Source organism: Heterodontus francisci, chromosome 30 (assembly GCF_036365525.1).
Source record: "Heterodontus francisci isolate sHetFra1 chromosome 30, sHetFra1.hap1, whole genome shotgun sequence".
Taxonomy (NCBI): Eukaryota; Metazoa; Chordata; class Chondrichthyes; order Heterodontiformes; family Heterodontidae; genus Heterodontus; species Heterodontus francisci.
The window spans coordinates 26,872,493-26,883,192 of NC_090400.1; the positions used below are offsets into that span (position 1 = coordinate 26,872,493).

General features: G+C 43.7%; 1 protein-coding gene across 1 annotated transcript; it reads left to right on the forward strand.

The window, feature by feature from the left end:
• The first annotated feature begins 532 nt into the window (after nucleotides 1-532).
• Nucleotides 533-1,009, forward strand: LOC137346432 (protein HP-25 homolog 2-like). The gene has a single exon (XM_068009883.1). The coding sequence runs from the start codon at nucleotides 533-535 to the stop codon at nucleotides 1,007-1,009; it is 477 nt and encodes a 158-aa protein (XP_067865984.1).
• The last annotated feature ends 9,691 nt before the right edge of the window (nucleotides 1,010-10,700 follow it).

Consider the following 10,700-nt stretch of genomic DNA (forward strand, 5'->3'; position numbering starts at 1 on the left):
AGGGGCCTGGCAATTCCTTGTGATAGACACTCTTTTCTTCCCAGCAACAATTTTAAGTTTTAATGTTCATGGGGCAAAATAATGGGTGCCTCATTCTTGGCAGGTGGGGGCCTGCATGACAAGGGTAATTGCAATGATCGCGCATTGCCAGTGGGAATCTTGCCAAATATGTATATAGCATGAGTTATTTTAGCATATAGTACGTTTGAAGATTCTGTGACTAAACACGATAAACTTATTTTTTTGAACAGTCATTGCTGCTCCAAGAGGACCGCAAGGGGATCCAGGTCCCATGGGACCAAATGGACCAAAAGGTGATGCAGGTGCAAATGGAGAGAGGGGACCACCAGGTACACCAGGGCAACCTGGACAACGAGGACAACGAGGTTCTCCAGGCTATCAAGGACCCCCTGGACCACCAGGTCCAAGAGGCCCCAGAGGAAGACCTGGATCTAAAGGTGGACGAGGTGCTAATGGAAGCCCAGGTGCAAATGGTAACAGAGGTCCTCCTGGGCAAAGGGGACAAATGGGCATGAGAGGAGACGTTGGGTTAATGGGAGAAAAAGGAGAAACTGGACCACAAGGACCACGAGGTCCTTTCGGACTTGTTAATATCATAGTTTCAGCTTTCTGTGCGACTCTTGGTTACAATTATCCAGCACCTAATATGCCAATTAGATTTGAAAATGTAATATATAATGGCCAAGAACATTATTCTGCTACAACAGGCACTTTCACATGTGCCATTCCTGGTGTGTATTTCTTTACATTTAACTTTGAAGTCAACCTAATAAGTACATACGTTGAATTAAAGAAAAATGGTGTAACCATTGTTGTTGCCTACCAGGCATATCAAAATGGTTATCAATCAATGGCAGGAGGTGCTATCATAACACTAGATGTTGGAGATAAAGTTCACTTGGAAACTTCAGAAAACCAGAATGGCATGACAAAAATAAGTGTCTTTGCCGGACAACTACTTTTCCCATGTCCAACCTACTCTCGTTAAAGACTGGCATTGTGTATCTAATTCGATTAATCTCAGTGTGGACCTAATTTAATGATGCATCATCTCACAACTTCCACATTTTATTTTAGGATCACTCACAAATACAAACTCCTGGGGGGGAGAAAAACGACAAATGTGATTTAGTTTTAAAGAATTAAAAAGTGATTATAATGCATTCCTATTTTACCTGCCAATTATTTAACTGTACCTTTCCTGTCAACACCAAAGACAAACCAAGTTTGTTTCATCAACTCTATCTGGACATAACTGAAGAGATGACTTTCTTTAAGATGGGCATAGTAATAAAGTAACATCAAACCAAAAGCACATACAAACTGAACATTAACTATTCCAGACACCTATTCTGTGAAACCACTTGTATGAACATACACCAAGCAAAGTTGGAGCTTTGTGAGTCCAGCTAGGACAGAATGATCTGCAATCAGAACAAAACAAGATCACTAAAACAGCAAATTTCTTGTGCAATTTTCACAGCCTGTTCGTTTAATGAGTGCTTCTACATTAAAAAAAAAGTTGAAGGATGCTGTGAATATTATATTGCAAATCTAGTTGGCATATTAGTTGTTGGTTAATTATCTGCGATACCATCTAGGAGTCTTTCTGCGTGATATATGGATGAATAGGACATGGGCGAAGTATAAGCAGCAGATAACTCGAGATGGTCTGAGACCTTAATGTTGTTAAGGAAACAACGGTCATTGTATCTGCTATAATTAGACTCTATTCAACCTCAATCATATATGTTGCTAGTAACTGCACATTGATAACAGGTAATCAATCTGAGGGGTTTATACCCCAAATGCTGTTACGTATTAGAACGATAAAGGCTCTCATTTGAGTTCACTACCCTCATTGGGCTATGTATCTGCTTGCATTTATTACTGTCCATTTTTATGTATTTTCTGCTTTCACCTGTCATCGTACCAGCTTCACAGCAGCAACTTTGACTGAGGTCAGCTGAATCTATGTGACAGCTCCTGGCCAATGAGAACTTTCTTTTGCTATTCCTAAACCAAAGACTTTATTAGTCGGATATAAAAAGTCTAGATTTACAAAGTGACAAATGCCCAATCAGCAGGTTAACTGAAAGTTTACAATTCAGCTCAATGACTGTAAGTCTTACCCTCACTCTATGATATTCACTGGCTACAGATTGCTGAGCATCTTGCCCTTCTCTGCTCTGCGCATCACTGTCTCGGAACTCCAGTGACTGCAGGTGGCTGCTCAGAGTTACTGGTAACAAATTGTGGAAAAGTTAGAATACTAAAGAAAATCTCTCCAATGTATCTGCATTTCATGTCTGGATTTGTCTGATTTAAAACATTTCACTTGACCTGTCACTCACAATTTTGTTTGGAGCCAACAATTAATGTGAGTACTATAGGACTGATTCGTACATGCTAAATTGCAAAATATGTCTGTAATTCGCATTCTGAATATTATGAATGAGCAATTGTAAAGAATCAGTTCTTAACAGCGTGGCTGGGTGAGCAGCATAATAAGAACCTAGTAAATTAGTCCAGTGGGAAACAGATTGTTAGAACTGTCCTTTTGAAATGGTTGTTTCTGTAAATCTTAATTGTATGGAAATTGAAACATTGATTGTTTGGAAACTTGCAAGATACACAATAAAGAACACCGCACTCTCATTCCGGTAATGGTGATTTTATATGTGCAGCTCTTGTTGAATTAAGGAGCTACCTGTGTTTTCAGTTCTATAATGCTATGGCTCAGAATGAATTGATTTTTTGAGTGAAATTTCCCACAGAGGAAATGTTAATTTAAATGCAAAATAACTTCCAGAAGGCCAGGTTGCACGCAACATATCTCAAACTGAAAAACAGACCAATCAGTTTTACTTCTACAGTCAGAAAAGCTGACAAAATATCAACCAACTAAATTTTCAGCTTCTAAGATCTGGCTGCATGCATGAAAAACCATATACACCTCCCTAAACAATTGCCAACTTTAACTTCTGTAAATATCCTTCTTAATTAATATTTGAGATGGGGGTGGTAGAAGTAAAACAGGACCTTTTTTGAGTTGCACAATTTCACAAGGCTATGTCCTGCACAACAAGAGCATCTGAAAAACATCCAACACTATATTGACTCAGATGATATTCAGACTTCTCCAGTGGCCACCTTAATCAGGTGTATGATAATGAAGGTCTAACTCCTGTTCAAGGAACTCACTCTGAAAATCATTGGAAACTGAGAAGAGCATGCACTGGGCAAGCTTGCTTAGTTTTTCAGGTTCTTCATTGGCCTTACCATTGGTTCTTATCGCAACAGCAGGAGGCTGGCAACAGACCCCCTCCTATTCTTTCCACCCCCTCCCATGCCAACCCCAAAACCCACATGACAGCCACTGGCAGCATTTGTTTGGTCTGCAGCAAAACAGGTCAGCTCGACATCCAATTAGACTCATAGAGTCATAGAGCTATACAGCACAGAAACAGGCCCTTCGGCCCATCATGTCAGTGTCGGCCATCAAGCATCTTTCTATTCTAATCCCATTTTCCAGCACTTGGCCCATAGCCTTGCTTGCTATGGCGTTTCAAGTGCTCATCTAAATACTTCTTAAATGTTGAGAGGGTTCCTGCCACTACCACCCCTTCAGGCAGTGTATTCCAGATTCCAACCACCCTCTGGGTGAAATCTTTTTTCCTCAAATCCCCTCTAAACCTCCTGCCCCTTACCTTAAATCTATGCGCCCTGGTTATTGACCCCTCCGCTAAGAGAAAAAGTTCCTATCTAACCTATCTCTGCTCCTCATAATTTTGTACACCTCACTCAGGTCTCCCCTCAGCCTTCTCTGTTCGAAGGAAAATAATCCTCGCCTTTCCTGTCCTTCTTCATAGCTGAAATGCTCCAACCCAGGCAACATCCTGGTGAATCTCCTCTGCACCCTCTCCAGTGCAATCACATCCTTCCTATAGCGTGGTGACCAGAACTGTACACAGTACTCCAGCTGTGGCTAACTAGCGTTTTATACAGCTGCATCATGAATTCCCTGCTCTTTTATTCTATGCCTCGGCTAATAAAGACAAGTATCCCATATGCCTTCCTAACCACCTTATCTACCTGTGCTGCTGCCTTCAGTGATCGATGGGCAAGTACACCAAGGTCCCTCTGACCCTCTGTACTTCCTAGGGTCCTACCATCCGTTGTATATTCCCTTGCCTTGTTAGTCCCCCCAAAATGCATCACCTCACACTTCTCAGGATTAAATTCCATTTTCCACTGCTCTGCCCATCTTACCAGCCCATCTATATCGTCCTGTAATCTAAGGCTTTCCTCCTCACTACTTACGACACCACCAATTTTCGTGTCATCGGCGAAGGTGCTGATCATACCTCCTATATTCACGTCTAAATCATTAATGTGGTGCCCACAGCCCTGTGGAATTAATCAGATAAGGTTCAAGGTCCAATTTTGGACGAGCCTCAGGTGTGCAGCTTCTGATGCATGCTCCAAGCACATCGACCGTTCTGCACATAAAAAATGAGCTAAACTAACTTCTGCCCCAGAATTCTTAGCAATATAACAAAGCCAAATTTGACTGTAATTCTGAGAGTATAAATGGTATTTTCATTCACAGAAGCAGAAGATCTACATTAGCTACTTCATTTGCGTCAGAATCGTGAACTTTTCTTTAGTATATAATGCATAATCTGGCACACACTTAAAGCAGAGATGGGAGAAATTTGTTTACAATTCAGTATTTTGTTAAACTTGACTTTGGCTGAGACTCCAAGAGCAAGGTGAGGCAGTGTTCTGCAAAATTTCGAGGATAGTTAGAAAACAAATGTTAGCTTTGGAAATTGCACCATCTCAGACACCAAGTGGGTCCAGGTGCATTGGACCACCAGGATGTAATGAATATCAGAAATACAAAGCTAGATAGAGTGCATGCCTGTAAAAGGATCAAATGGATTTAGCAATCGTCAGGTGATCCAGGCATAGGAAAATCTCTCTTCAAACACTGGCGTTAAGTATTTCAAAAATCAAAGTAAACTCTGCTGCACCATCAGAAAACCATTTTCCATGTCCCTCACTAACCATCCTTGTAACTCCATGTTAAATTGCCAACTTTTGTTCTGTGGTTCATGTCCACTCAAAACGAGGTTGAGACTTTGCAACATAATTAACATGGGGTTTATGTTGCCAGCGAGCAACAAGATATCAAATCATTCAGTCTCAGCTAGACTCAAAATCAGGTTCCGGGAAAAGCCACTGCCTGCATCTCTCAGCCCCGAACAAATAACATGACGGTCATTGTTTCAATCATTTTTTATTCGTTCGTGGGATGTGGGCATCGCTGGCTCAGACAGCATTTATTGCCCATTCCTAATTACCCATGAGAAAGTGGTGATGAGCTGCTTTCTTGAACCGGTGCAGTACTTGGGGTGTAGGGGTGTTAGGAAGGGAGTTCCAGGATTTGACCCAGCAATTGTGAAGGAATGGTGATATAGTTCCAAGTCAGTGTGTGGTTTGGAGGGGAACTTGCAGGCGGTGGTGTTCCCATGTATCTGCTGCACTTGTCCTTCTAGGTGGTAAAGATCACAGGTTTAGAAGGTGCTGTCGAAGGAGCCATTGTGAGTTGCTGCAGTGCATCTTGTAGATGGTGAACACTGCTGCCACTGTGCATCGGTGGTGGATGGAGTAAATGTTAGTGGATGGGGTGCCAATCAAGCGGGCTGCTTTGGCCTGGATGGTGTTGAGCTTCATGAGTGCTGTTGGAGCTGCACCCATCCAGGTAAGTGGAGAATATTCCATCACACTCCTGACTTGTGCGTTGTAGATGTTGGACAGGCTTTGGGGAGTCAGGAGGTGAGTTACATGCTGCAGAATTCCCAGCCTCTGACCTGCTTTTGCGGCCATGGTATTTATATGGCTACTCCAGTTCAGTTTCTGGTCAATGGTAACCCCCAAGATGTTAATAGTGGGGTATTCAGCAATCATAATGCCATTGAATGTCAAGGGGAAATGGTTAGATTCTCTCTTGTTTGAGAATGTCATTGCTTGGCACTTGTGTGGCGCGAATGTTACTTGCCACTTATCAGCCCAGCCCTGTATATTGTCCAGGTTTTGCTACATTTCTGCACTGATTGCTTCAGTGTATGAGGAGTCACAAATGTTGCTGAACATTGTGCAATCATCAGCAAACATCCCCACTTCTGACATTATTATTGAAGGAAGGTCATTGATAAGCAGCTGAAGATGGTTGGGCTTAGTACACTACCCAGAGGAATTCCCGCCGTGATGTCCTGGAGCTGAAATGATTGACCTCCAACAACCACAACCATCTACCTTTGCATTAAGTATGTCTCCAAACAGCGGAGATTTCCCCCCCTGACTCCAGTTTTGCTAGGGCTCCTTGATGTCATACTTGGTCAAATGCTGCCTTGATGTCAAGGGCAGTCACTCTCACCTCACCTCTTGAGTTCAGCTCTTTTGTCCATGTTTGAACCAAGGCAGTAATGAGGTCAGGAGCTGAGGGGCCCTGGCGGAATCCAAACTGAGCAGGTTATTGCTCAGCAAGTACCGCTTGATAGCACTGTCAACGACACCTTCCACCACTTTACTGATGATTGAGAGTTGACCAATAGGGTGGTATTTGGCCGGGTTGGATTTGTCCTGCTTTTTGTGTACAGGACATACCTGGGCATTTTTCCACACTGCCGGGTAGCTGCCAGTGTTGTAGCTGTACTGCAACAGCTTGGCTAGGAGCGGAGCAAGTTCTGGCACACAAGTCTTCAGTACAATTGCCAGAATGCTGTCAGGGCCCATAGCCTTTGCAGTATCTAGTGCCTTCAATCGTTTCTTGATATCACGTGGAGTGAATCGAATTGGCTGAAGACTGGTATCTGTGATGCTGGGGACCTCAGGAGGAGGCCGAGAAGGATCATCCACTTGGCACTTCTGGATAAAGATTGTTACAAATGCTTCAGCCTTATCTTTTGCACTGATGTGCTGTGCTCCCCCATCATTGAGGATGGGGATATTTGTGGAGCCAACTCCTCCAGTTAGTTGTTTAATTATCCACCACCATCCACAACTGGATGTGGTAGGACTGCAGAGCTTAGATCTGTTCTGTTGGTTGTGGGATCACTTAGCTCTGTCTATTGCATTCTGTTTATGCTGTTTGGCATGCAAGTAGTCACAGATTAATCAAGGACAGTCAGCATGGACTTGTTAAGGGAAGATCTTGTCTGAGCAACTTGATCAAATTTTTTGAAGAAGTAACAAGGAAGATAGATGAGGGTAGTGCAGTTGATGTGGTCTATATGTATTTTTGCAAGCCTTTTGACCAGGTCCCACATGGCAGACTGGTTAAAAAAATAAAATCCCCTGGGATCCAGGGAAATGCAGCAAGTTGGATACAAAAATGGCTCAGTGGCAGGAAATAAAAGGTAATTGTTGATGGGTGTTTTTGCGATTGGAGGCTGTTTCCAGTAGGGTTCCACAGGGCTCAGCTTTGGGTTCCTGGCTTTTTGTGGTATATATTAATGATTTGGATGTAAATGCTGGGGACATGATCAAGAAGTTTGCTGATGACACAAAGATTGGCAGTGTGGTAGATAGCGAAGAGGATAGCTGTAGGTTGCAGGAAGATATTGATGGTCTGGTCAGATGGGCAGAAAAGTGGCAAATGGAATTTAAGCTGGAGGACGTAGGTGAGGTTTTAAATGATTACTTTTCATTTGTGTTCACTATGGAGAAGGACAGTGTAGGTGTAGAGATCAGGGAGGGGGATTGCGATATACTTGAACATATTAACATTGAAAGAGTGGAAGTATTAGATGTTTTAGTGGGCTGAAAAGTGGATAAGTCCACAGGCCCAGATGAGATGTATCCCAGGCTGTTGTGTGAGGCAAGGGAGGTGATAGCAGGGGCTCTGACACAAATTTTCAGATCCTCTCTGGCCTCGGGAGAGGTGCCAGAGGACTGGAGGACAGCGAACGTGGAACCATTATTCCAGAAGGGCAGCAGGGATAGACTAGGTAATTACAGGTCGGTGAGTCTAACATCAACGGTTGGGAAACTATTGGAAAAAATTCTGAGGGACAGGATTAACCTCCACTTGGAGAGGCAGGGAATAATCAGGGATAGTCAGCATGGCTTTGTCAGGGGGAGATCGTGCCTAACTAACTTGACTGAATTTTTCAATGAGGTGACGAGATGTGTAGATGAGGGTAAAGCATTTGATGTAGTCTATATGGATTTTAGTAAGGCTTTTGATGAGGTCCTGCATGGGAGATTGATTAAGAAGGTAAGAGCCCATGGGATCCAGGGCAATTTGGCAAATTGGATCCAAAATTGGCCTGGTGGCAGGAAACACAGGGTAATGGTCGAGGGTTGTTTTTGTGAGTGGAAGCCTGCGACCAGTGGTGTACTACAGGGAATGGTGCTGGGACCCTTGCTGTTTGTAGTGTACATTAATGATTTAGACATGAATATAGGAGGTATGATAAATAAGTTCGAGGATGACACGAAAATTGGTGGTGTCGTAAATAGTGAGGAGGAAGGCCTTAGATTACAGGATGATATAGATGGGCTGGTAATATGGACGGAGCTGTGGCAAATGGAATTTAATCCTGAGAAGTGTGAGGTGATGCATTTTGGGAGGACTAACAAAGCAAGGGAATATACAATGGATGGTAGGACCCTAGAAAGTACAGAGGGTCAGAGGGACCTTGGTGTACTTGTCCATAGATCACTGAAGGCAGCAGCACAGGTTGATAAGGTGATTGGGAAGGCATATGGGATACTTGCCTTTATTAGCCGAGGCATAGAATATAAGAGCAGGGAATTTATGATGGAGCTGTATAAAACGCTAGTTAGGCCACAGCAGGAGTACTGTGTACAGTTCTGGGTACCACACTATAGGAAGGATGTGATTGCACTGGAGAGGGTGCAGAGGAGATTCACCAGGATGTTGCCTGGGCTGGAACATTTCAGCTACGAAGAGAGACTGAAAAGATTGAAAAGGTTGTTTTCCTTAGAACAGAGAAGGATGAGGGGGGACATGATTGAGGTATACAAAATTATGAGGGGCATTGATAGGTTAGATAGGAAGAGACTTTTTCCCTTAGCGGAGGGTCAATAACCAGGAGGCATAGATTTAAGGTAAGGCGCAGGAGGTTTAGAGGGGATTTTTTCACCCAGAGGGTGGTTGGAATCTGGAACGCACGGCCTGAAGTGGTGGTAGAGGCAGGGACCCTCACAACATTTAAGAAATATTTAGATGAGAACTTGAAACGCCATAGCATACAAGGCTACGGGCCAAGTGCTGGAAAATGGGACTAGAATAGTTAGGTGCTTGATGGCTGGCACAGGCACGATGGGCCGAAGGGCCTGTTTCTGTGCTGTATAACTCTATGACAAATCTAGCTTTATGTGGTCCAGCTAGATCTGGTAAGAATGGCTAAACCAGTTGTCCGCCATATCCGTTCAAGTCTGCATCCTTTGGATTTAAGGGAGCAGAGGTGAAGGCTGTACTGGGGAATAACCAAGATGAGAGGGAGTAATAGTTTTAATGGGGACAAAAGCATCAAAGATGGAGGTGAGGATGCATTGAGCAGATCAGTAGCTGCAGAAATGTCATGGTGAATGAAGGACCAAAGGCTAGACAGTTGGGAGTTTGAAAGTACTGTTGTAAATGCATTGGCGTAGAGCTTTTCCAGAGGTTGATATGGAAGATGTGGGGTTGGGAGAAGAAAGCAGGATGTGAGTGGAGGGAGATACAAGGAAGTGATCAGAGACCATGATTGGTACGATGGGAATAGAGAGGCCATGCAAGGTGGCAAGATTGAAGAAGTGGCTGTGAATGTTGTTCAGGGAATTATATGGAGGGAAAGATTAAGGGAGGATAAGATGGCAGTGAATTCATAGGAGAAAGGACATGATGAGTTGAGATGGAAGTTGAAATCATTGAGGATGAGAAGTCACTCAGTGCAGAGGCTGAGGGAGGGAAGCAGTGAAGGCACCTCGGTGAGAAACTTGCCGAGATACTTTGGTGGATGGTAGAGAACAAGGATTTTAAAGGAAATGCGTGAAGGGGAGATGCTCAAAGGAGAAGGTGCCGGCAGAGTAGGGGGAGTCCTTGAATGTGATACAGTGATAAGGCCACACTGCCATTGTGGCAGTCTGAACAGGGAAAGTGGTGAAGGTATAGGCAGGTGAGGAGGCTTCATTAGGGGATAAACTTGAAGCCAAGTTTCTGTCAAGCCCACGATGTCAATGCAATCATCCATAATAAGCTCAGGAACAGAAAGGGCTTTGTTCATAAGTCAATGGACATTCTGTGGGGAGATATGGGGCTAGATGTTCAAAGTCTGCTCAATGCAGGTACGGAGGTGAACACAATTTGAAGATCGCGTTCTTGGAGTTCGGCACTGGGTCCGCCTCTGAAATGCGACACCATTTTTAAAGGAACACTGGCAGCGAGGGAATGGGTCGGGCGCAGACTTCCAATTAATTGCCTGTTGAGCTTATTAACAGGCTTGTCAGTTTCAGGCAACAGTTTTTAAAGGCTGGGAACAGGGAAGACGCCATGGGAGAAATACAACAGGATTGTGAAGATGTAAATAGTGTAGAGGGTCATGAGGGTATGGAAAGGGCTGAATGAAAAACTGCAGAGCCAGCAAAAAAAGCTCAGCTGC

Coding starts and splice junctions, on each gene's coding strand:
- LOC137346432 (XM_068009883.1), top strand. CDS start 533: ATGAGAGGAGACGTTGGGTTAATGGGAGAAAAAGGAGAAACTGGACCA.